This window comes from Crassostrea angulata, chromosome 8, assembly GCF_025612915.1.
Source record: "Crassostrea angulata isolate pt1a10 chromosome 8, ASM2561291v2, whole genome shotgun sequence".
In the NCBI taxonomy this organism is placed as follows: domain Eukaryota; kingdom Metazoa; phylum Mollusca; class Bivalvia; order Ostreida; family Ostreidae; genus Magallana; species Magallana angulata.
This window is the reverse complement of record NC_069118.1, coordinates 31,087,051-31,114,505: the sequence shown is the minus strand read 5'-3', so window position 1 is coordinate 31,114,505 and position 27,455 is coordinate 31,087,051. Positions and strand designations below refer to the sequence as shown.

General features: G+C 33.8%; 3 protein-coding genes and 1 long non-coding RNA gene across 7 annotated transcripts; 2 read left to right on the top strand and 2 right to left on the bottom strand.

The window, feature by feature from the left end:
* Nucleotides 1-490: 490 nt before the first annotated feature.
* LOC128161715 (uncharacterized) lies at nucleotides 491-4,247 on the bottom strand. The gene is made up of 3 exons (XM_052825078.1): nucleotides 3,822-4,247; nucleotides 2,977-3,086; nucleotides 491-2,853 (listed from the first exon to the last, which is right to left on the bottom strand). The coding sequence occupies exons 1-3, from the start codon at nucleotides 4,102-4,104 to the stop codon at nucleotides 1,837-1,839; spliced, it is 1,410 nt and encodes a 469-aa protein (XP_052681038.1). The 5' UTR covers nucleotides 4,105-4,247; the 3' UTR covers nucleotides 491-1,836.
* A 2,460-nt stretch (nucleotides 4,248-6,707) lies between these two features.
* Nucleotides 6,708-18,616, top strand: LOC128160195 (uncharacterized). Of its 4 annotated transcripts, XM_052823481.1 has the most exons (15): nucleotides 6,708-6,902; nucleotides 7,003-7,127; nucleotides 9,486-9,548; nucleotides 10,803-10,901; nucleotides 11,025-11,132; nucleotides 12,911-13,069; nucleotides 13,532-13,639; nucleotides 13,750-13,839; nucleotides 14,335-14,445; nucleotides 14,624-14,716; nucleotides 16,733-16,858; nucleotides 16,990-17,094; nucleotides 17,309-17,401; nucleotides 17,679-17,774; nucleotides 18,105-18,609. In XM_052823481.1, the coding sequence occupies exons 2-15, from the start codon at nucleotides 7,049-7,051 to the stop codon at nucleotides 18,266-18,268; spliced, it is 1,494 nt and encodes a 497-aa protein (XP_052679441.1). In that variant the 5' UTR covers nucleotides 6,708-6,902; nucleotides 7,003-7,048; the 3' UTR covers nucleotides 18,269-18,609. The 4 variants fall into 4 exon arrangements, with proteins under 4 accessions (XP_052679441.1, XP_052679440.1, XP_052679442.1 ...); XM_052823480.1 differs by lacking the exon at nucleotides 6,708-6,902 and having other exon boundaries at nucleotides 6,978-7,127; XM_052823482.1 differs by lacking the exons at nucleotides 6,708-6,902; nucleotides 7,003-7,127 and adding an exon at nucleotides 7,291-7,507.
* On the bottom strand, nucleotides 17,339-18,145 carry LOC128160198 (uncharacterized). Its single transcript, XR_008240254.1, has 3 exons — nucleotides 18,072-18,145; nucleotides 17,653-17,857; nucleotides 17,339-17,461 (listed from the first exon to the last, which is right to left on the bottom strand). It is a non-coding gene; the product is annotated as an uncharacterized LOC128160198 (long non-coding RNA).
* Nucleotides 18,617-21,526: 2,910 nt separating the features above from the next.
* On the top strand, nucleotides 21,527-25,865 carry LOC128160196 (S-methylmethionine--homocysteine S-methyltransferase BHMT2-like). Its single transcript, XM_052823483.1, has 7 exons — nucleotides 21,527-21,615; nucleotides 22,859-23,049; nucleotides 23,670-23,864; nucleotides 24,328-24,439; nucleotides 24,893-25,071; nucleotides 25,342-25,423; nucleotides 25,566-25,865. Exons 1-7 carry the CDS (start codon nucleotides 21,603-21,605, stop codon nucleotides 25,841-25,843), a joined length of 1,050 nt encoding a protein of 349 aa, XP_052679443.1. The 5' UTR covers nucleotides 21,527-21,602; the 3' UTR covers nucleotides 25,844-25,865.
* The last annotated feature ends 1,590 nt before the right edge of the window (nucleotides 25,866-27,455 follow it).

Below are 27,455 nucleotides of genomic sequence, written 5' to 3'. Positions count from 1 at the left end.
CTAGTACAAATATTATCATACATTAAATCATGCATGTTTAAATGTATGCCATTACGATTATCATGCACACAAACTTGTACCAGGAACTGTGTATATCCTCAAACACCAGTTCCCTAGCCTCTTTCAGGACATCGCTAGGATTGAACTTCCAAGTAAACTTTTAAATGTCAGCGAATTTTTATTTGATCAACACATTAATATTTTTGTCATGCAATAATTTTTTGTATTAGATTTAGAATTTGTAAAGAATGATTCCATGGCTTATGCATGTATACACAAACTATCTTTCTCCTCTCACTTTCACATTGTTATCTTATCAAAATCAAAAATACTACCATGAATTTTATATTTAATTAACGTAAGTGGTTTTTATAAAGTAATTAATTTATTTATTTTTAATTATCATTCATTTTTGTCAAGTTGAGAAAAGAGTTGTTGTTCTTTGAAAAGGCATTATAAATAAAAGCAAAAAGAAGATGAGTATAGATTTGATATTTTTATTTTTTAGTGAAACCCATGATAGTATAATATGTAAATGGATATAAACATGTATTGCAAAAAAATTTCTAATTTGTCATCAAATACATATTCTTGATTTGTGTTTACAAATCGTAAACATTATAAATAAATACATATTTGTTATTATTCATATTTCAAAAATAAAATGAAGTTCCTTATTTAATATTCGACATCAAAATTCTTCAAAATGATGAAAATATAAAGTAATATGAGCTGTATTTTTAAGAATATCATTTTGCTGTAAAAATATATTTTCATGATCTATGACAGTTCTGCAATTAGCTGAGCCCTTTATAATTTAATACAATCAAATCATGGAATTCTGTACTTATCAATATAATGTTTGTACAGGACGACATTTTCAATTTTACTTCAATTAAAATCCTCTTAATAAATTTTTCTCCCAGCAAGATGCCAAACAGAAATTTATAGAATATTATTCTTTTTGTCTGTTAAGATTTTGCCCCAAAAAATTTCGCGAGATGAAAAAATAATTACAGCTCATGTTGCTTTCAACAGGAACCACTTAAAATGCCTCAGATACAATAAAATAGGTATGAACACAATAAATATTTATACATATATATGAAACTTGGCTTAAAAACAAATCCTGGATCATTCTCTGGAACGATACTTATCAGGAACAGAAAAGACATTGGTTAAACACAACACAATTGTTACAATGCATGGGTTTAAGTTGTTAGGGAAAAGATCCAATAGATAGGGTGGTTTAAAGAACCTGGCAATATGGAATTTTTTGTTTTAGAAATAAGGCGTATGGAATTGTCCTACTTTGTTCAAAATGGCTAATGGCCTACATTCTTGAAATCAACAAGAGTACATTTTGAAAAACAAACAAAATAATAACAAAACAAAAATTGATGTAAAAAAGAGAGCATATGAACATACACATGTACATGTATCTATAACGAAGTCTTTCTATACAATGTATATATTTTGAACAACAGACACGCAATCGTACAATAAAATTTGTACAAATAATCAAACATGACTATTAAATCATTAATTGCAACAAAGTAATTCAACAATTTCATGAGTTTAGTATGGTACCGTTTTAAGAGTCAGATGAAAAGGATTTCTAATGCTTTACTCTCAGTACCCGAAAATATCAATACTGAATTGTATACTATGCTGTGTAATACCGGTCTTTTGGAAATATCTGATCCAGGGGGGACGCTTTGGTGCTCATGATTTCTTAAGATCGAAACTGCTTTCAAATACCTGGTATCGTAACTAACAAAATACCAACCAAAAAGACGATATCAAACTCATAATCCCCTCCCTCTTCAGCCGGCCTTATTTAGGAGGCCTCGCAGCTGATCTGATGGCTTTCGACATGGAAGAACCGCCAATAAACAAATTTCTTGTTTGCCGATCCCGATCGGAAAGAGCCTGCACGACCTTGTACAATTCATCAAGTCGGTCATTTTGTTTTCGTAGTGCATCTTGGTAAGCCTTGTCCTCTTGACTGGCACGCTCTTGTTGGTTGTTCAGAAGCTTTTCGATCTCGCGTGATAGAGAGTCGACTCTCATTTTCAAATCCATCTTCTCCCGTTCGGTTCTCTCCAGCTCCGATAGCAGGTCCTCTTTGTCGGCCACCAGTTGGTTGATCTTACACTGGTCCTGGATCTCGTTGTCCTTAAGGACCCGGTTGTCGCTCTCCAGTTCCTGGACGCGGTCCCTGAGCTCAATGATCTGACCTCGCAGTACCTCACCTTCGTTCTTCAAGGTGTTGTTATCTTTGTTGAGCGTTGATAGCTTCTGCCATCTTTCATTTTCCTTCTCGCGCATCTGGGAGTGCGTCGACTGCAACTGTTCGTATTTCTGTTTCAGCAGGATATACTCATCTTGGTACGACTGCAGTCTCTCAATGCTGTCCTGAAGAGAGTTAAGCGCCATCTGGTTGCCTTCCAAGTAGTTTGCCTTCTCCTGCTCCCATTCTTGCTTAAACACCGCCAGTTTCTCGTCGACTCGTTTTTCGATCACGTGGTCGATTTTTTTCTCGATTCGAATTTCCATATCGATTCGCTCCTCGTGTCGCCTTCTCTCAAAACCGTCCAGGAGATCATTGGTCAGCTTCCCACTGAACTCCGCAAACATGTGACCCACAGCGACCGTGACCCTGTCCGCGATCTTGGCCCCTCCGTAGTGTGGGTCATGGTTGTTGGAGGTCCTCGGGCGGTTGACTGGAGACGGGCTCTGTGGAACGGGAGAATCTGACGTAGTCGTGTCCGTTTCGTCATCGACCAGGTGGTACGCAGGCTGTCTGTATACGGAAGTCTTTGATCGAACGACTCTTTCCGGAACTGCAGACTACGATTGAGAAAAATGGATTCGTGTATATAAAAAAAGATCTTTTATATCAGGTGATTGAGGTGATATTGTTTTCTCTAGTACAAATAACAGATTTTTCAAAATTTTTATGACAAGACTTACTACGGCGGATTCCGAGGTCTGCTTTTGCGTCACCACGGCTGTATTGGGGCGAGATACGCTGGTCTGAGGCCTGACGTAAGTGTCACGTGACACACTCTTTCTTCCCGGGACTGAATAAATTTCAAGTTAATATATTAAGTTTTACAACAATTTTTTTTTAATTTAAAAGAATATCTACATAAGTCCAGTGTGAAAAAAAACTTGTAAACTTGAATTGTAATTCATTTATTTGGATAAATTCAGTTTTTCAAGATTATTATATGGTTTTGAGCTAGGCTATCTGAAAAAGGCTTTGGTAGATTTTCCATTAATTATTTTGCTAAATCATCCTTGCAAATTGGAATTAAGTTTCAACATTTAAATGCTTGTAAATATAAGAAGTTTAATTGTCTTGTTAATTAAATAGAACAGAGATGACATGGCATTTATTTTCGAACTATTACAAATCTAACATATTAAGACACATATGTTTCATGTAAGTTGAAGTTTGTTTGATTCATACAATTTCCTTTCCATGTCATTATTGAAAAATAATAATGGGCGGTTTAAATATAAAATCAACTGTTAATTGTTTTTTAGTAAAACATATTATACACATTGGGCTTTTTTGGTATTTGCTGGAAACCGAATGAATATAAAGCCAACAACTTGTAAATTAAAACCGAAAATTTATGGCAGATATTGTAATTGGTTCACGACAGAATTCCACACAGAAGTAAAAAAGTATGAAGTAGTAAGTCCTATCTATCAAATGATTTTATAAGCATCTCTCCAGCAGAACAAGTTTTTAAAGAAAGTTTTATAGATTTAACTGATTATTAAACCAAATATTTAGTAGAACATACCGTCTTTTTGCAATCTTTCCACAATGTTGAAATATCGCTCGTCCTCTAGGGATGCGATAAAAGAAGGAAACGTTCCCGGATCCGGAGACGCCAGCAAGAACTGTATGAACTCGTTGAATTTCTTGTGTGGAGTGGGAGGCTGTACTTTCTCTATCCTCTCTCTCTGTTCCATTGTCAACACATTCTTCTCGACCAAACGGTCCAAAATGGGGTCCATGTAACCCAGCCGTTCCTTCAGAAAAGTTATATTCGAAGTGATTCTCTTCCTTTGCTCTGAATCCATCTTGCTTCTATGTACAGTATTAGACAAAAGTAAAACCAAAAATTTCCTTTCAATATCAAACTAAGAATCCGTAATTCAATTCTTTTTCGATCGTTTTTCGCTTCTGTCCTTCCCGCAACTTCTAGTAGCACTGTTCTTAAAGCTTCTGTTTGTTCGAGGGTTTTTTTTTTTGGCACTACGGCGTTCCCACCGATCTGGAATCTGATATCTTTTAAAGTCATCAAGACTGACTGTACCCAACATGCGCCTCGCCTTTGTTATCTTTTCAATACACATTCATTAAAATCCCTTGGTCTTTAATAGACGTACGTGTACTGCGTGAATTATTCCGAACTTAGATTTAAGACAAGTTTTGCCCATACAATTAAACTTGTTATTCGTTTAAATTTTTAAACAATATTTGAGGCTGTATAATTAGTTTACCAGAAAATTCATCTTTTGTACACCTTAATTTTTTTCTCAAAGATAGGGCACTATTGTACATGTACATGTAATAGAAAAAAAATATATTGTCGCGATTTACAAATTTACGGATTTTCGAAGTCCTTCAATTAAAGTTTTTCATATATATTTCTTTAAAAAATACCGTTTCTGCATGTAAATGTTTTTAATGAATAATACAAATAAAGAATTGTAATTTCATGTACATGTATAACCAAAATTACAATTAAAGATTACATAGTTCTTCAAGCACAATTCGTTGGCCTTTCCTCAAGTATTCCATTATAAACAGACTTCGGTCATTAATTATGATAAATGGTATCAAGTTCAAACATAAGTTAATCTCGGGTCATCGCATCCTAATGGCGGCTACCGGAAAATTTCAATAGACACTGGGTAAATTGTGTAACAGACAGCGATGAAGCGATAACTGGGCGCGATAGAGCGCGTGCCAATTTTACGCGTTCATGACGTAAATCAAACAATACATGCTATACGAATCTCAAATGATGTTTTTCTCCTCTTTGAATATTAACTTGCCAATTGTTTTAATAATACACGGAACGATTTATAAATCAATACATATATTTTCAAACGAACTGCATATAGGATAATTAAATCTAATCTTAGTTTTATAAATATGATTAATCGTTTTGGAATCTGCCGGGAAAAAAAGTCTTTATGTCTCAGTGTCAGTGATTTAAGAGTTACGTAATTTACTGCTTTTACTGTGATAAAACATTTACTAGAATTTATACCTTGAATTATAATTAAGTAATACTTCAGTTTCACTAGTGAAAATAACACTTGCACTTTGTACTTGTATTTTGAAGTTCTTTTACCCACATCTTCCAACGTCTAATCCTCCTTATCTCTACTCACGTAGCGGATCAAAAACCTTTGACTTTGGAAAATGCTTTTCATCCTAATTTTCTTTTCTTTACTTGACGCATACATATTTTCATTAACATTAAAATTAAAGACATGATACCAGTTGATTTTTTACTAGCGATATTATCTAATATGTAAATCAAAATAATGAATACGTGCAACTAAACATATTAAAATAAAATTTTGCGTGGTGTTGTTTTCTCAAAATAATATTTTCCCCAAGACATTATGTGGAAGGTACACAAGGTGTGTCTAGATCTCGTGTACAATATAAATGGAGAAGTGTGTGTGAAAAGGGGGGGGGGGGGGTTATTGATTCAACGGACTCTTTCAGTTGAATTAGAAATTTGCATCTTCAATATAAATTAAAACCAAAAAGCTACACATAAAACCTTTTCAGATTACTTCTAAGGTTTTCATTTTTATTGCTATACTTGAATACTTTAATGACTAACGATGCATAATTCATTTATTTATTCTAAATGAAAACATGCATGTGGATCTTGGAAAAGCTGACCATTCTGATTCATTCTACATAAATACTTATATAGGATTGTGGGTTGTTGTTTTTGGGTTTTTTTTTTCACAAGACCACGACCCATTCGTTTATTCCCTATCGTTATGATGTCATCCATTCAGACTTACGTATGCACGAAGAACTAATTTCATCACAACATCCAGAACAATTGAAGTATACAAAACAACATTTAGAGACGCGTGTAATGAAATAAAATTCAATGTATACTATAATAAAAATTAACTCTTTCCATTAAAAAAACAATGATTATAATTCCATTTGGGGATTTTCTGTTTAGATTTTTCCGATTGTAAATTGGTATTTATTTGACACTTTTAACAGGGACGTCACAGAAAATGCTATATTCGAACAATATTTTTCATAGCTGGTATACCCAAAAGAAAATCTTTTACAAAATCTTAATAATGCAGTAATGGTATGTATGTAATATATATATATATTATATAAATTGTAAACTTTAAAATTATTTTACAAGACGAAATTGGATATAAATATGTTTGATTATTAATTGATTATTAATTGATTTAATCAAAATTTCTTCATCAACGAAGAGAAAAAAAATAATACTTTTTCTTTATAACCCATGGTCTTGCTGTGCCAATGTATAATATATATCTGCGCAGAAATACGCGCAAAATAGTTCATTCAAGATAGACTTCTTTTCAGTCCTTAAACGCAGGGATTTTTCCACGTACAACTGTTTGTACATGCCATGATAATGTCATTTTAGGTCAATGGCAAGATCAATAAATCGTAAGATTACTAGGGCCCGGCAATAAAATGTAATTGTGCAATGTTTATTTAACAGCATATAAAACAACTGATAGAGTCCAAGTACTTCAAGTCAGTACCGTACATTTTATGACATTCTCAAAATCTAAACTATATATAGGTCGATCGATAGAGTAGTCACTGTAGACGAAAAAAGGTTGGTTATGATTTTGTTGTTGTTACCTTTTATTTGAAATTTCGATATTTTTTTAACAAGAGCAACAAATATTTACGTCATCTCTATTGTGACGTCATAGATTTTATTGTCATTCAATGGAGAACGAACAGTAAACAACAGTACAAATGGAGATGAAAAATGATCTACACCTTCCGTTACTACAGAAGAAATTCAATTACGCTATAAGGAAGCAGAATCATGAAGGTAGCCTTTTTAATGTTTATTACTTTCTTTAATTAAAGTTTCAAATTGTTTCTTTTTTATCATTTCATGCTCAATTAATTTTTTTATTATTCATTGCCTCGCCCGCGCGTTTTTTTTTATTGCTGAAAAAACAATTAAAACTACCTTCTTGATCTCAGTGCGGAAACTGTTTAACTCTTGGTGTTTAGTGCGTTTGAATATGCAAGCTCCGGGTGATGCGGAAGAAATCATTAGGTGATGAATTTGAATTACTTGATATCAATGGATCGGCACTAATGCATAGTTGTTCTATTTTGAACACTGTTCTTACGACGTAAATAGGGACATATATAAATCTTGTGTAATGAAGGAAAGATTGAACAAACGGGGCAAAGAAAAAGGTCAGTTTTATATTCACTGATAATCAATCAACATGTACATTTGGTAGTGGTCAATCTTATTCTATGTAAACTTATCTTATTTTAACTTATCTGTGTGTGTGTGTGGGGAGAGAGAGAGAGAGAGAGAGAGAGAGAGAGAGAGAGAGAGAGAGAGAGAGGGGAGAGAGAGAGAGAGAGAGAGAGAGGGGTAAGTAAAGGAAAAGAACGCCTTTTTTCGTGGGGTGGGTGGTGGGGGGGGTGGGGGGTGTTGAGGGTCAATGGGTCAATTTGACTTTAGTATATAATTGTAGATTTACCCTGATTTATCTAAACGGATATTTTTCAAGATAGTTAAGGTAGCTTATCTTCAACCCATTTCAAATAAGACGTTCAACATTAAACTTTTTATATTCATTCATTCCTTTAGTGCCTACGTGCAACACTATATTAAGAGGCTGGATAGTCTTTGCCATTTTTAGACTCTAGAACTGAATTTCTTTAGAAGAAGAACTCTGTATATAAAGATATAAAAAGAAAACCTGAAATCTTAAAGCTGATGAATTTTTTTCCTTTTTTCTAGCTTAACAAATTAAATGTAAAAATTTAAAATAAATTCAATGAGTAATATTTTGACCACCAAGCCGTCTTAATTTTTGTCCTTTGTCTATAAAAATTGATACAATATTTAATGATCATACATACATGCAAGTGGTTTACAGTGAATGGACAGTAAGAATGTAAGAAATGTGTTCTGTTAAATCTATCCCTTATGTAGGCGATTTGACCACTGAGTTACCGAGCGTCTTTTTCTCTTTTCATCATGAAAATGATTATCATAATTATTTGTTTCTTATTTATTGATTAGTTTGTTGAAAAAAAAATGATGATTTGGAGAATTCAACGATTTCTGATAACCTTACCCTGTTTCTTTCATCGTACCAAAAAAAAAAAACTAAATAAAATTGATATTGTCATCAAATAAGTGTATCTTTTAAAGGCATTGATTCGTTTATGAAGTGAAAAACATAAAACGGGGTTGATTACTGGTAACCAAGGAAAGAAAAATTAATTGCAAGAACAATGCGGAACATAAAAATTTACATCAATGTCAATTAGCCGTTCATTTCACGTTCTCAGTAGTATCATTAAAAGAAGTCAAGGTGAGAAAAAAAAAAAGCGCGGGGGGGGGGGGGGGATTTGGTATGATTATGGGGGTATGGGGCAAGCTTGATAATAGAGTTCTGAGTTTGCTAGTTCTAAGCTACATGTAGCTATCGTTAGATGTGTAATAAAATAGATTACTGTTTTGATTTTACTTCAGAGAGACAGGAAAAAAAGGAGAGGAAAGGTACTCACAGAGAGAGAGAGAGAGAGAGAGAGAGAGAGAGAGAGAGAGAGAGAGAGAGAGAGAGAGAGAGAGAGTTTTTAATATAATTTTCAGCAGAGTTGATTATTGTTGTGTATGGATTTGTTATTTGGTCGGTACAGGAAGTAACGAGAGCGCCTGACATTTTAATGCATAAATGATTGATACACGTCTACGAACCTTTGTCCCACCGGTTTAATATGACCAGCACCTATTACGTTTCTATGTGTATAATTCTTCATTAAATAGCGATCAATACAATTGCTACATTTGGAACTGACAATTTATTTATTTTCTTTCTCTCTTTCCTCTTTCTCTCTATCATCCTATCGTAAAACACATGTATCCTGAATCCTGCAGAACTAAACATATTTTCAGAAGGAAACAACTCTTTTTGCATTGTGTGTAGGCATCGGAACTGGGGCAAGGGGGAACTAGGAAAAATCCCTTTTTTTTTCTTGTCAAGGTTTTTGATAAGTTAGCCTCCCCTCCCCCCACCCCACCACTTTCATTTGCTTCCGACGCCAATGATTTGTGGGGGGGGGGGGGGGGATAAGAGGCATCATTTTTTACAATGTTTGGTCACAATGTTTAATTGCAATACATATCTGCAATATTCTTTTACGCTTTCAGTTACCCGTGATGCCATGGGTCAATACATAGTCCCGACGGACGGGAAACCCCTGACGTCACTCGGTAAGTCTATATTTGTAGAATCCTGTAGAAAAAACAAATCACAGTTCAACATGAAAATAAAATCATGCACAATATCTGTATTGAATTTTACAGTAAAATGGATTTTTACCAACAAATAAAATCTCTGTTGGAATAGTGTACAAAGAAATTCAGCCAGTTATCTATTTGTACATTTTTAAAATTTATATTTATTTATTTATCAATTATCCATTGTATGCTTGAAGTTAGCAGCAAAATTAAAATCAATATAAAAATATCAATAATTGGAAGCAAAAGTTCACCGCAATCAAGTCACGAACAATACAATAGGAAGGAGAAGAGGGGGGGGGGGGGGGGTGAATAATTAATACTACAGTGTCTGCAATTCTGAGTGGAATGGTTGATTTCATGATGTAATAAAGTCTGAACTATAAAAATGTCTGCTTCATCAACGAGTTGACAAGCATTTAGACGTAATTAAGGTTCGATCGCCATTTAAAAGCTGCATGAACACACCAAATGGACTTGGGTATATTGATTGAATTTCCCGACCCAGGTCTCAGGTAGACTGGAATGTGCGATTTAAAAGTCGACCCATGTTTTCCGCGTATAGGTTATAACTTTTAATTGTAAAGGTGTCTAGTTTTTGAGCGCATCGAAACATAGCTTTCATTTCTTTTCTTTGTTTTATAAGTTAAAACAATGAAAGAGAATTGATTTCAAACAGATATTTTACACTTAGAAACTGTAAGGTGTGAAGACTTCATGAAACAAATCAATTTTGAAATACGGTTCTTCTTTTTTTATGACTCCTTGTGCTTTGGAATTGGTTTGATTGAAATAATTTCTCAGGTAATTCTTTTACTACACAGAAAAATTAATTTACCTTTCTAAGATACGATTTGAACATATTTTTACTGTACAAAAATACAATTGGGATTTGGCCCAAGTACCATAACTTAGACCGCCCTAAGATACAATGTCGATGTGAAAGTCAATTGGTAATAAATCTCATAATAATCAACTTATTGTTTAATGGAAAAATATATCAAATAACGGGAAAATAATTAAAATTTTGTGTAATATTATAATGTTTTTATTATTTTTCATAACGATCATTTTATAAACTAAACGTGAGATCGATATTTTGCAGAGTCATATTTATATTATTAACTTGGTTTCAATTTTTACGTTACATGCATTTTCACATATTCAGCTATTACATCTTTTTTTATTCAACCAAATCGTATTTTGCAATTTATATTTCTCTTTAAGGTAATCCTACTCCGGGCCCTGCAGATTATCTCCCTTTGATTAGCACTAAAACGTCACTTCCGCATTACTCCATTTCCGGGAAGTATAAACCGCAAAAAGGTATGCATCTTATCTCGATTCAAAATGTTCGTGTGCAGTAAAATTAATTTTTTCAAGAATATTTTAATGGTAACCTTAGTTAACAAAATCTACAATGTGTTGGGATATTTTTTTCGATTATAGCTAATGAGAATCCAGGCCCGTCCGATTTCTCGACAAGCGGAAGTTTGATATGGAAGAACAAAAAAGTTACAATAAAGGGGAGGAGTAAATGTTATTTTGACGAAGAAGGTAAAAAAATTAATATCAAAAGTTACCAGACAGGTATATTCATTAAAGAAACAACAAAACAAACCAAACTACCTTTAAAAACCACTTGTAAAATGAATGATAGTGAAAAAAATAGTTCAGCGTTCAAATCTAATGAAATTTTAATGTTATAATTTTACATGGTCTCTTTTTAATAGCGAGCGCAGCGCCGGCGCGCAGCGCCGGCGAGCGAAGCGAGCTCAAAGAACAAGTGTGCGCGGGAAAAAGAACGAGCTAAACCTACAGTTCATCAAACAAAATTTTTTGTCTACGTCCCATAATGCTCTCTAATGTTTTCACCCGTGGTGCTATGCCAAAAATGGCCGACTTTTAACTCGTAATTTACGGTGACTTAAAGTTTGAAGACACGTTTTGAGTACCGCATATGCTTTGGCGAGACTCAAAAGATTTGTTACATGCTTCCACACCTCCGTATTGAGTCGAGAAACGTAAACAAAGACGAACAAAGTCATGGATGACGTCACAGTGCACTCGCGCTATATTTCCCGCGATAAATTTAGAGGTGGATCAAACATCTGTAATGAGTGTACTGGCTATTTCAGTATAGACTGCGATACCTGCCTCATTGACATATGATTTGTTTTTAATTTTTTTTAATATAGAGATTTCATGTATATATACTAGCAAGAGCCATACTTTACTGTCATATCGATCCATTTTTAATCTATAATTGTGCATGCATGTACAGTAGGCAGGTAAGTATATGAGTAGGGAGGAAATAAACAATAGGACATTTTGAATTAAATAAAAAGGAATAAAATGAAAAAATAAACAGTTAAAAAATTTATGTAGATATTGCATATAGTCAGACCATCAAATTTAAAAGTGGGAAATTACACACCAACAAACAGGAACCGGTCTCTCTCTCTCTCTCTCTCTCTCTCTCTCTCTCTCTCTCTCTCTCTCTCTCTCTCTCTCTCTCTCTCTCTCTCGGGGTAGGGGGTTTCGCTGTATGTATCATAACCATTAAAATAAGTGCCTTTGGCATACTCTCTCAAAAATTCTTTGACGTTCGTTGATACCTAAATAAAACTATAAGTTGACAATGATGCAAGGTATGTGTAATTCTTGCTGCGCTCGCCAGAACGGTAGCACCGTAAAACATATTATTTGTGTTGTGGATGCTAATTCAGTCAATTCAAAAGTTTACCTAAACAAGAATGACATATCCGGAAAACAGTTAGATACCGGTCGTATGGCGGTTTGTTTCTCACAGAGAATATAAAATATTCGGAACCATTTGAAGTACACGCTCTTACCCTGATTAATTTACAGTGTATAGATTTTTATTTTAATGAAAATTAACTTTTAAGATCAGTTAAATGACACCTTCAATCAATCTTATTAAAATTAGATCCTTCATGCTCTCGTATCAAATACATGTACAAGAGCGTGAAGGAGCTGATTTTAATTAGATTGCCTTCAATCGACTTTTATAGTATCCAATCATTTGAATCTTACGATGAATGAAATTGTCGGATATTCTTGAAAAGTGTTTCAAACTATGTCCAATGAATGAATCATGCATTAACACTTACACATACTAGTATACTATATGGTTTTATATTTGTATATCCATTAGTGTTATTAAACCATTTTTATTATTTCTTCATCGCTTTGTTTACTTAATTTTCAAGCAGCATGCATAAATTTCTATTAAAGATTAAATAGTATTAACCCTATGCTTTTTCTCCAACGTTTCGGTAAATAAATTTTCCGAAATCTTATATTTTGATCAGCCGGTAAGTACTGCACTGTGATTGGTCCAGCAAAGTACAACTCTAAGTACGACCAGTGCGGCAGCAACTGTGGGCCCAAGTTCAGCATCGCCCGTAGACAGCGGTCTGAGGTTTACACCGGTCCCCCAAACAGCCAGGTCCAACCCGTGGACTCCCAGGGTGAGGGTTACTTTGCTTGATTTGTTCTACATACAAGAATGTAGTTTAATGATACGGACTTTATACATGTGCATTATGTATCAAGAATTTTAGATGGAATGAAAACAATAAAGGAACATGCATTGATACATGTACATAATACTACATAGTAATGTCTTAACCTACATATACACTGTACATACTGTAACCAACCTTTATTCGTGATTACTGTTTTTCACGGTTTCACGGAAATAAACTGGTTCGCGGTAACGAATTTTCGCGACTAATCCTTATCCACGCCCATGTTGTTATTTCACCCATAAGGCAGTTAAGAGTTCGCGGCGAGATATATTCGCGTAGACAAGGCTCTAGCAAACCTCGACAACATTTCTCACGCGGGAATAAAAGTTGGTTTACAGGGATACGTCATTGTACATGAATATCTATAAATCTGATAGTTTAGGTTCTTCATTTTTGCCTAAGGTTTCCAAACACCTGGACCAAACTATCGACCCAATTCCTCTTACTTTGGTCGCGGCCCCAAGAAATCGTTTGGCGTAGCAAGAACTTCAGTTTGGAAATACTCTCCAGGTACTTCATCTGTTTTCTTTTCTAGTATTAAATATCAAAAGATAATTTAACATTTGTAGAAAATGACACCTTATGATAGAATTTGAGATTGAGTTCTAGTTTATTTGTAGGGCCATCTGATTATATCGTCCAAGAAAAGTCACGTGGTCCGTCCTACTCCTTTGGCTGCAAACTTCCTCCCCCGCCGAGTGTCCAGAGATGTAAGTAAGAGATATAAACCGATTCCAAAAACGTCTTCTTCTTATCACTAATCGTACCATAATCCACCATACTTGATATTTTGAAATGTTACACATATAATTATTTGCTAATCTGATAAAGAGCAAAATACAATGTAGTGTGATACAAAAATAGTTTGAGGTTTTTCTTCGTTTGTTGATAGTTTTCTGCAGAAAAAAATAAAGGTAGAGTTACCCTTAAGTAGGAGAGATAACTCGCAAGGAAATATATCATTTTTGTTTCTCTTATAAACAGAAGTCGTCAGTAGAGTTATTTTGCTAGAAAAATTTTGCTCAACAAGATAGGTTTCTTACATTATAATTAACGCATGTTTTTCTTAGAAATGCATTACCAAGACTGGTTTTATTTTTAAGTATACAGAAATGTCGCCTTGTACAGGTGAAATTTTCTATGTACAAAATGCATTTATATAATTATAATCTTTTTTTGATTTGTAATATACTTTGTGTTAAAAGCAATAAACAAAGACAGTCCGTCTCCAAACACATATGATGTAGGGACAACCATTGGCAAAGCTACGTCCGTAATCATTGCAAGCCGGAAGGACGAGAAGGAAAAGGACAAAAGTAAGATTCAAAAATTAAATAATCTCTTTTTTAAACAAAAATGTGATTCAAATCCTTAAAGAGGCGTTATTTTCATTTAAAGAACTTTTATTTTTCTGTGAAAATGATGTCTTAAATCTCTTTTAATCGATTTAATTAAAATATTACATTTATAGTATACAGTGTATATCTATTATAGGTGGACCATCTCCTGCAACTTACTTCCTGTCGAATTCTCTTCTCTGTGACAATAGAGCAACTACTCTCGCTTACAAATGGTTCGACCCTGAAGGTAGGGTTACCAATCTAACGACTGTGTCCTTTTAAAGTATATATGATTACAATGTTCTTGCTAAATGCATAGATGCATTTTAACATCAAAGAACAAATAGCCTTGGATCAGTTTTTACTGCCAACAAAACCTGTTGGGCCATCATAAAGTATCTTTATCATTAAACTTTTCATAACGCCAATCACTCACAATGAGTGAGTATTTCGCTAGATCAATGATGGATTTGAACAGTATCAGTAGTCATTTTGGGGTCCCACGCCTCGATCTGAAAAAGACGTTGAGTCACAACGATCTCAGTCCGCGGTCATTTTTCACGACTGGTTCAAAATCCGACATATTGAGTCCTCGATACTTTGAAGATACGCCGGCGCCTAATTCTTATCAGATTAAAACTTCAATCGGAACCACACCGGGAGTGTCATTCAAAGGTGACAGAAGGCGAAATTTTGACTCCGCGAAAAAGAACGCATGTTTCTTGTTGCCAAATCTTGTGGATGACACACCTGGTCCAAATGCTTACAATGTGGAAGATAAATTCGGGTTTAGAGGGAAGATGCCTTCATTGAAAGGACGTCGAAGTCAAAGTGGTCCGTTTCAATCCAACCGGGGCCAATTGCATGTGCAACCCCAATTTGATGAAAAGGGATCAAGGTTTTTAAGTCCGAACAGTTATGAAATGCCTTCTTCCATTAGGAAGACCTCAGGCGTTTCTATGAAAGGAGACCGCAACAGAAACTTCAACGAAACTCCACGAATGAATTGTGGTTTTCTTCTACCAAACACAATAGAGGAAACACCGGGTCCTGGGAGTTACAACATCGGGACTTCGGTGGGATCATCGATTACGTCAGCGAGTTTCAAAGGGAGCAGGGGCAGTCTTGGACCCTATCAGTCCGAAAATGGCCGAACATACATTTCGCCTGAGCTCTCGGCAAAAAGCAGAAACGATACTCTGTATGATGTGCCAACTGTCTTTGGTAAAGCTCCCGGGGTGTCGATGAAAGGAAACAGACAGAGGAAATTCGAAACAGCAAAGAACCAGAATGCATTGTTTCTAGTTCCGGACATGATTGAGCACACTCCGGCCCCCGGAGCATATAACATTAGAAGCACAATAGGTACAGACTCGGCAACGTCATTTAGAGGGTCTCATTCAGAAAGTCGGTCTCAAACGAGGCAAAAATCACGACAAAGAGCATTTGTTGAAATGAATAGCCAGGGCGTGTCATTCAAAGGAGACCGAACCCGAAGATTTGATAATTTTAAAGAAAATCATGCAACATTTTTACTTCCGGATGATTCAAACGATACCCCAGCGCCGGGCTCGTATAACATCAGAACTACAATAGGAAGTGGATATAATGGCTTGAAAGAAAGTCGGGCTCGAGAGCATTACGGGGGTCCGTTTCAACAAAATAGAGGACCTTTGTATATCAAGCCCGAAATAAATACCAGAGACAAAACTCCGGGTCCAAATGATTATAGAGTGACCAGCTCTGTCTTGAACACTTCCCCGGCTGTTTCTTTCAAGGGGAGACGACTTAATTCTCTTTTCGGAGGTATACGTACAATGCACATTGTATTCTCATGGGGAATCATCACTGGTGTTGGAAGTCTTGTGATTTGAAAATATAGGTTGTAGCTTATATCTTATAAGCTTTGGTTTTCTTTTTAAAATGGTTGAAAATTGGTTGATTTGTGTGAAGGTGTATTTGTGTGATATTTTTATTTGTGTTTCGAGAAATCAAGTTTGCATAGGAATGTTTTCTTATGGTATTGGGTTTCCATTCAACTGCTACATGTATTGAAAACATAGCTACATGTATTTAGTAACTTCAAGAAATCATCATAACAGTTACTGTGAAAGTTCCAGGAATAAAATATATTTTATAAAACAATCAAAAGATAAAAACAATATAAATATATACTAAACTACCAGAAAAATTTCACTCAACATTTGAGTTCTAGTTTAAAAGCAATTAAGCAAATAATTTTTTTTTCTTTAAATCTCCGTAGAACCTCCACGGCCCGGTCCGGCGGATTACTCTCTCACGAAAGCCAATCTCCGGAAGACTCCGGTGTTTTCTAACAGACAGAAAACCAAACCATCTTATCCGGAATCTCTTAACTACACAGCGAAAGGTCGGTACGCAAATGCAGAATACATTTTATTTAATGGTTATTGGTTTAGACATTAGTTGTTCATAGGTCTAACATAATCGAATTAAACTAATTCTTTTTAAATCTTTTTAAGAAGCAATCTTTTCTTGCAGATGCCAAAGAGTTGCCCGGTCCCGGAAGTTATAGCACCCGGAAGAAGTTTTCTACCAATGATTCTCCCGCTTACAAGATAGGAGAGAAGTTAAAAGAGAAAATAGGTAAACTGTCCATTCATGAAGAAATTTGTTCATTTAAGTACAGTATATTTATTTGAAAACAATCACATCAATAAAATACCTAAATACCTTTATCAAAGGTAATTTTTTGGACGGAAATGGTCTTCAAGTTGACTCATTCGCTCAGATTTTGTTTATATTCTAAGAAGGGAGAAAACTCTCTCTACCTAAGAATTATGGTTATATTTCATATAAGACGAGAACCCTGCTCCCAATAAATACGAGTACGAGAAACGAAAATCTGAAGGTCCGGCGTTTTCCATGGGGAGACGGTTTGAGATACCAGATAGTGAGTAGCCTCCAAGAACATAATATTACACTGTTCTGTTTCATCAAAACCTTCCATGATCTGTGGAAAAAATTCTAGTAGTCATTGTGTTAAATACACTGAAAAAACTTCAACTGTTATATTTTATCTTTAAGGCTTTTCATTTATCTTTTCTTAACTCTAAAAATTATCTTATTAATTTTAATAAAGCATCAATGAAATTGACCATAAAAGTAGAACATCGTAATTATCCATTTATTGACGTCACTAACTTTTATAACATGATCACACCCTGTAGGTCGCACCAGTCCTGGTCCTGCTTCTTATGTACCACGTGATCAAGATGATGGCGCTCCCAAGTATTCAATCACCGGCAGATCACATGACTCAAAAGGTAAGTATATTTTCTTAAGTTGTTCAGATTATTATAATGTTTCTTTTCTCAAAAGGTAAGTAAATCATCAGATAAACGTCTTTCTGTAGAAAAATCATTATTTTCTTAAATACAAAGATCGTGTAGATTCATAAAAAAATTTCCAGTTATATCTAGATCTTCCGTTTGTTTTCCATAATGAATTACCCAGTTTGAGTATTTGCATTAAAAATTAATTTTTCTATAATTGGGAGATTACGGATACATTAAGTATTATAATAATTAGTAAGTTGCTCAGATTATTATAATGTTTCTTACCTCTTTGCAATCTTTTAAATCTTTCAAATTCAGTCGATGAAGGGCCAGGGCCGAATGCCTACAGCTTGAATACAAATCAACACCCAGATGTTGGAACGACGCTTAAAAGTCGAGCCAGTCCGTTTGTGTATTCCGGATTTCAGACCAACAAGTTTTCAGAAAATACTGGACCCGGTGTTGTTGCAGCCCGAAGCTAATTGATTTCTGTGATATATATATTTGTATGATAAAAAAATTATATGTTGTTTGCATTAATTGTTAAATTTTAAAGTTTTTTTCAGTTAAGTTTTGTATTAAATTTTATATACACGTGTACATGAACCTAACAGTATTAACAAATCTAATATATTTAACATATGATCAGATAATGGGAAAGCAAATTAATGCTTTTTAAGATGTTGATAACGCTTGTGCTTTCGTTTTGTTTTGAGTTTGTTATTTCACCCTATCCTGAAAAAGTTAAAGAATCCTACAGTTTTATATTAAATACATTTATGTTATTTAGAATTTACAGACAATGCGTGAAATTCATTATTTTCATTAAGTAAATAAACATTGGAATTCAAAATTCAATTTGTGTTTGTTAAAGTCAAATTAATGTTAGAATCAATTTGTCGAACTTTTGGGGGGATATGATGTCATGCAACAATAAACGGCGAAGTGTTAAGACCAACCTAGCATGTGAGAAGGATAACTGTGTATAAAGTGACGTATAAATTTCATAAATGGTCTCATACGTTTAGAAAAAAAACAAAGAATTTCAAGGTCAAAAATTAAGGGTTATGAAGAGATTCAATCAATGTAGAAAGGGGGTGGGCTGAATGCGTTGGTGATTCATGCGGGTTATGTACATTTTTTCTGCAATGATAATGCTTTCGTAAACTACATGAATCATAATTGAGTAAGTTATTGTTAATGTACGTCTGTACGCGTACGTACGTTGGATTAACGAAATAGCCAAGTCGTCTTATGTCTGAATTTGAGTCTGACATCATCATGATCATTTCATCCAGTCCGTGATTTTTCTTAGGTTGCTGAGGATTTCGACCGATAGATAAACTGATTAGAACTGAATCGTGGTAGTTTTCAGTCCTGTTAGTTTTTATAGAGCTGTGAATTACAATTAACATCCGTACGGAATAGAGGGAATCTTACTTACCATATAGTAGTGGTTGTTAATATTTAAACAATAAAATGCATTTTATTGTTTATATTAACATCTTTCTTTTAGCCAATTGATAAATTGATTATGACAAGTAAGTAAAATTCACTTAATTACTGTTAATATACGAAAGTACGTTAACTAAAAAACCCCAGCCAAATCGTCTCCTGTGAGACTTTGAGTCTGACGTCGTCATGATTATTTCGTGCAGTTCGTGATTTTTCCTAGTTAGTTGTACATGTAGGTCTCGACTAATCGATAGTCAAGTTTGGTCCTGTCACTTTCTTGTCAGTTTCAGCCGCTGTAGATTTCGACCAATCAATAAACGGGGCGTGCAGATTTCAATCTGGCTGTTTCTATAGAGCTATGAATTAACTATATGTTTCCGTAAGAAATAGAGGGAATAATACTTGGTAGATGTAAATATATACTTGTAAAAACAGCTGAGTTGATTGGTATTTTTTAAAATCAAAATACATGTACGAGATGATTTAGTGCACGTGTATTCAATACAATACAATGACATCTCATTTTATCATGACATAAAATTCTACAACTTTTTAAAACCTGCTAATGCGTTCACATCAATTAAGTAAATTATATGGCCTGTATTTAGTTGAAATTTTCTTTCAATATATTTTTATTGTAAAACTGGAGTGCAGCTTTTATCCAAATGCATGTCCTTTATGACATCAATGAATTTAAAGTATAAACATGGAATATAAACATATTTTATGATAGTTTATAAATATAATTATTTCATTACTTAAAGCCTCAAACATTTCGAGATTTCTTTTATCGCCTCAGGTGAGCTAAAAAGCAAATTCGGTTACGATGTGGTCAGATGAATATAGAAACAGTTGAGTACATAGAGTTCAAGAGATTACCCCACGATCAGTACACACATGTGAAACCGACCTTGGGTTTCCGACGATGATATATATTATAAACATATTAAGTATACATAACTTAATGTTCTAAAAAAGGGAAGATTTCCTTTTCATTTGTATAATAATTCATAAAATTTTTTATTAGTGATTAAACATGAAACACCGGGAAACAGGTCACATTAGAATAATGTGTATTAAACGTTCCTATCCTTACGTGAACTTTCTATTTCCATATCACAAACATTGAAGTCTGCTCGCAATTATCTTGTCGCCATCCAAGATGACCTACTTACTTGTCATGGCCAGGTTGACATGTTGCTACACGTACAATTACATGTAGCTTACGACAAGTAGCTTATTTTAAAATGTTTGCGTCAGTTTCTGTAATAAATGCATTTGCTTGATGTGGACGTATTTTCTGCGTTTATTTTTAAGTAAACAGCTAACATGGAGTACCGAATAGATAATGAAACCAAATATTGGCGAGACAGAAATAAAGCCCAGATAACAAATGTGAAGTGCAGAGGCATGAAGATAAATTTCATTTGGGTTAAAAACTGGTTCCGTATTTGGATAAGACATAGCGTTGTATGGAACGTTAATATGGATACAAACAAATCACAAATTTTCACAAAGTGGCCATGTTTATGTTTATACGTTTATGATATATTCAATGTTAAGCATGTAATGTATTGTTTGAAGTACATTTCTATTATTTGCTTTTACAATAGTTTTTGTAGACGAGATTCAAATAACGAAATAAAAGTTTAACCAAGAAAAAAAACCCCAAAACAATAAAAAAAAAACCAAAAAAAAAAACCCGAACAAACAAACACTAAACAACCAACAAACAAAAACACCCCCTCAAAAAAAAAAATTATATAAAAAAGGAAACAAAAAACCAAACAAAAATAAAGCATTAAACAAATAAACAATTATACATGATCAATAAGCCGATCATAAAAGTCTTGAATGTCTTTTATGTGATATTTTTGCGGGTATATCTTGAGTTTTTTAAAGCTTAACTCAAATTCGCAACATATTATATGAATAAATCCTTCTGTATTTGCATCACGTTTTAAAAACAGGATTGACATGAACGCCTACATGCATATGTTATACCTTCGAGATTTTCTCGCTTGTCTACAAAGCCCGAGAGCTTGCGATTGGCACAAACACATAAGTCCTTTTGGTAGCCTGTATTTACTAGATGATAAAGTTTTTTTGTTAAGTACATGTATATAATTTATGATGGCATTCATTTTCTATTGATCTGCTAAAAGCGTGATTTTTTATGTGCTTTTATAAATTTGATTATGCGCACAATGTATAAAAAGAAGATTTCAATGCATTTTAAACTATTGCATGATCGTATTGATACTGGTAAACTGCAGTATTTATCTGTTCGGCGTTATTTTCACACAAACATGATTGTACCACTGATTTTCCATACTTTGAGTCGCCCATCAACTTTGAAAGATGTCCCGAAAAGGTACGCATTTGTTTTGTTTTAAACACATGACTAATTAATTTCACTCACATTGTACATGTAGTTACGATAATATTCATATTCAAATTCTACATCTGCCAGGTCACTTTCCAGTGCAATTAAGATTTTTAATTTTTTAAAGGAAAATTAAGTATGTGGTGTCATACCCCTAGGAAAATTCTGCATAAATTGGTAAAAGTGCATACGAGATACACAGATAACCTTTGATTGTTGATGATTAGGGAGAAATATAATCATGTCCAGTGACGAACCTGTCGTCGCCGGGTCAGAATCATTAACAAACTGCTATCGCTGACCAGGGTGCGTCGGTTCATTAATATTAATTTGAAGGGATTCGCTTATAAGGTTGAGAACTTTGAAACGCATTGTCCCTGCTTATAAAAGAGGGAGGAAGGGGGGGGGGGAGGAGCTCTTTCAGTTGTTAACTAGAAGCCACATGTTTGTCTGCATCCTCTTTTTGTTTAGAGTTAACTGGCTGCATCCCCCCCCCCATCCCCCATGTAGAGGAGGAGATAGTTTGACAGAAAACATTAAGATCACGGCGATCAACTATCACTCTAGACACTGTAGAATGTTGCGTATCCATCATATTAGTTTTAGAGCACCTCTTTCATATTAATATACATGTATTCAATATTGGTTGTATGTCAAAGCGGTTGTTTCGAACATGGAATTCATTTCATCCAAAATCTGTTTGAGGAAGCTTGTGACTATATACATGTATTAATGGCTGTACAAATTATTTGAAGCCTCAAAACCTTGAAATTGATTTTTATGTTCTACAGAAAAATATGCTTTTATGTTTTCCTTAATTGTCAACATACCAAAGTTTAGCCTTTTGTCATACATAACAACTACATGTATACTATACTCATTTACTATGCTATGCTATGCTATGCTATGCTATACCATGCCATGCCATGCCATGCCATGTCATGTCATACCATACCATACCATACCATACCATACCATACCATACCATACCATACTTATTTAAAACCACTCAATACATTCAAAACACACAATATGACTCATCATCGATAATATCACCTTAACGACAAAAAAAGCATTAAAATCATTATTTTGATTGATCAAATTTATATTATAGATATACTTACAGTTCGTTAATACGAAACAACAACATTTCTCTAAATTTTTGTATTATCATAAATTACCATTCAGAAACCAAAGAATTGTGCAAGTTTCTAATTTACACCTATTCTAGGTCTTCGAGAAAGGTTGAAGAACGGAGAGTCATTAGTTGTAGCCGAAGGCTACATTTTTGAATTTGAAAGACGTGGCTATCTGAAGTCCGGAAGTTTTGTTCCGGAAGTGGTGCTTGAACATCCGGAACTTGTGAAGTCTTTACACGAAGAGTACGTTCGCTCCGGAAGTGATGTTGTCCTTGCATTTACGGTAGTATAAAGAATTTTCTTAAATGATAGTACGCAATTATATCGTCTTTGTTTGAGGAAAGAAATTATGTGCATACAAATCGTGTTTTTTAAAGTTTGGACTTGAATCGAATACATATAATTTATACAGATGTAATTACAGTTATGTTCTCTAAAGGACATTCGTGTTCTGTATTTTATATGTCATAACAACATGTAGATAATGCAAGGCATCTTTATTTCTGACGTGGTAAAAAAAATCCAATATCATAGAAATTTAGCATTTACGTACTATATAGACTAGTTTCAAAGATTTTTTTTTACAACCATTCCTACCGTCTCGTCTTGATAAAACATTGATTCAATCTGCCTACATACATTGTATAGAAATCAACTCTATATTTATAGATTTTAACCATTCTATCGGTAATAAATTGAAGGAGATCCTGGCATTACCCTAAAAGTCCGAAATGATGTGAATTTTTCATATTTCAAATCAAAATAATAATATTCTTTGTAAAGTTTCGAAGTGTTTTCATACCGATATGAATTGAAAATATCAAATACATGAATTTAATAATTGCATGGATATGATTTTAAAATCTTTAATCAATAATTACAGGGTCTATAAATATTTTTCAGTACTATGCACACAGAGAGAAACTTAAGTTGGTCAACAGAGAAGCAGACCTAAAAGCAATGAATATGAAGGCTCTTCAAATTGCGCGGGAAGTAGCAGACGAGACTGGTACATTGATGGCGGGAAATATTTGCAACACTACCGTGTACAAAAGGGATGACGAGGATGCAATAAACAAAGCACGGAACATGTTCAAGGTAAAATTGGCAAATTATTGTATTGGCAATTTATTCAAAACAGTCGAAACTCAGGCACGTAGCATTAATTTTGTAAGGGGGGGAGGGGGGGGTTAGACTCAACCAAAAAATCTCGACAAGTAAATTAAAAAAAAAAAAGAAGGAAAAATTCAAATTCTGCTTCTTCTAATGGTTATGGCCAAAAGATTAAAACTACAATATAATACCCAAAGTTGATATATGTGTCAAAACATAATTTTTGATTTATGATCATCGTGAACCTATCTCAGATGACCTTTTCTAAAATATGACCTCAATTATGACGATACATTTATAAAGAAGGGAAAAGCATAAGTCCTATTGAATTTACAAAAATATTTTATAGAAAGTAGCCTAGCTTGTCTACTGTTTAGTAACATCGACTTTATGTAATTTTGAAACTCTAACACTTCACTTAATCCACGAAAATATATTGTTTGTGTAGGAACAAATAGAGTGGGCAGTGGAAGGACGAGCTGACTTCATCGTGGCGGAGACGTTTGGAGAATTCGGAGAGGCAATACTGGCCCTGGAATGCATCAAACAGTATGGAAATGGTAAAGAACAAATAATCAAACAAACAATTTTTCAACGGTTATTAAGAGCTGCATGGTCATTGATCAATTCTTTAATTACTGTGTTGATCTCATGAAGAAGACGATTAAGAACTTAAAGGAAAGAATTGAAACTAGACAGATAAAATATACATGTAAACGGAATGTTCTTTAATAGGTCTATTCTTAAAAAAATAAAATGATCTAAATTTAAGGAAGAACTGATGTGTAATTTGTAAACCATCCTCCTCAAGATTCCTATTGATTTGCTTTGATCGAATTCAAAATTATTCTCTCTTTCTCTCTCTCATTCATTCTTTCCCGCCAAAGATATATAAAGAAAAATTACTCTCAAAATTTGGTTTCGACTCTGGTTTCGAGTCACTTTTGGCTCCAAAGATCCAAGGAAAAATATGAAGCTAACACGTTTAAAACGTTTTTACATGAATATTCCAGGCTTACCATCAGTAGTTACTATGTCACTTCCTATGACGCTAAATATGCATGATGGGATACCTGTTGATGAAGCTTGCAGACGTTTAGAAGAAGCTGGTGCGGATGTCGTGGGTTTGAATTGCGGACGAGGTCCTGAAACGATGGTCGAACCCCTAAAGATTATCCGCAAAGCTTGCAAGGTAAAAAATATATGTGTGATCCCTTTTCAGTACACTGTGCACATCGATATCATTATGAATATTATAAAGTCGTAGTATTTCGCTCAGGATTAACTTTTGTGAGTTTTACGATAACCACATACTTATAAAAATTACACACAAGTTCAAGTTCTCTAAAAAGTGACAAATTTTCTAGATTTGAAAAAAAAATCCACCACGCGTTTTCCAACTAGAAATGATCATCAAAACAAATAAAACAAATATCTTTTAAACAAGTTTTATTTCTAAAAGGGACCTATTGCAGCCTTACCAGTGCCCTACAGAACAAATGAAAACCAAGTGACCTTCTTCTCACTGACTGTACCGGGCACAGGTCAGTTTATCAATTTAGATGATGTCACTTCCTGTCTTGTTGTGATGACATAATTTTTTCTGAAATAATAGAAAATTACCTGCTATCTCAATAGGAAGTCTTTACTGTTTAATAAAACCTTTTTCCTTCTTTCTATGTCTAGAAAAAATGGCGTTTCCTCTAGACTTGTCTTCCTGTTACTGTACACGAGAGGAAATTCGGAAGTTTGCTGAGGAGAGCAAAAGCATTGGTGTTCAGTACGTCGGCCTTTGTTGTGGTAATGCACCACACTTCCTGAGAGAGGTTGCGGCAGTGTATGAGAAGCCAGCGCCCGCCCTGAAGTACTCTCCTGAAATAGAAAAGCATTTCATCTTCGGAGACGAAAAGAAGAACGACCCTTACTACACACAGACTTACAAGAAAAAAATCACCCAGAAATAAACTTATTGATCACTTATTCGAATTTTGGGGTTTAGTATATTGTTTTTTAGCTGGAGCTAACAAATATTGTAGGAAATTGTGTCTTAAATGAGTCGTTTTCTTACTTAAAGGCTTATCAAGGTTAAGGTTCTTATTAAAAAGCACACGTTGTACTATTAAAGTGTCTAAATAAATATTTAAGCACATTTAGTATTTTTATCTTCATTTATTTCGATGTATTGTTATTGTACACGAAGAGGATGAAAAGATATCTTGAAAACATATATATTTCTAGTTGCACATGTATGTAATCCTTTTAAAAGTAAAATATAGTAAATTAAAAGAAAAGCCTGTCGTATTTTCTTCTTTTTTTAATTCTGTAATTTTTAAATTTCTATTTATTATGTGTTTGAACTTCATCAAACCATCATAATCATGTTTATTCAATATAGCCATTCTGTTAATTATGACCCTATCAAGACTTGTTAATGTCATAAATACATTGATTTATGGCAAATATACATTGATGTGACTTTTCTTTATTCTTAAATTAAATAAATTTTTAAGAGTATAAAACATGATGGAAAAAAAATATTAATGCACTCCAGTATTCATAAAAATAAGCATAGCTAATAGATGGACTGTAGCTTCAATTATTCTATTCAACTTTACTTATTGCATTTTTTTGTATTTTACAACAAATGGTGTATTAATTACTCTTACACCACTAATGAAGCGCGAACTAATTTGTTTGTGCGCATTAACCGTAATTTCAATTGAGAAAGAGAGATAATTACAATGGCGTGACTGGGTCATCCTTTTTATTCAATTGACATCTCGTAATACAATAAAGTTAATATTATGATTTAATATAATATATGCATTTATTCAGCTAGACAATGACCTTGAAAACAAACCCCAAGAGGCCTAGGGGTTACAATGCTTACATAAACACAACAGATTGAATGATTAACTATTTTAAAAATTTGTAAATCTTGTAAAAATCCTCATATATTTCCCCAGATTTGACAATGCATTGAAACGAAATGTAAAGCATCATATGTAATTTCTATGAATCAACTGACAAATCTTCGTATACAAGGCCTCAATGTATCGGATATAAATGGATAAAGGTAAAATAATAAATTTACTTTGAAATCAGCATAAATAAGATTTTTTTTTATAGCTAATATAACTACTTTCAGGGTTTTGTTTTCATAGTAGTTCTCGTGTTTGTACTTACATGTAATATAATGTATGTTATCACGCAATGTTCTTATGTTTCGTTTTAATGTACATGTATTGTTGAGGCTGATTGCGTTATTTATCGTGCATTTATAATGATATATAAACAAACATTTCTTGGATACCTTAAGTGTTTAGCAGCAGCAGGTGAAGTTTACATGTAAGATTTAATTTTTGTTTAGTTTAATTTCAAGAAAATTTAATTTAAGGATTACGTTTACTCAGGGGCGCAAAAATTCCTCTATTCCTCTAACAAGACTACTTATTGTAAATTGTTAAACCACTATAGTTGAACTATTTTTCATTTTCAAAAAAACTAGGTTAATGACCTTGTGACTTGTGACCTCTGAATGTTTATCGAAAATCCGTCAAAAATTGTCCACGGGAC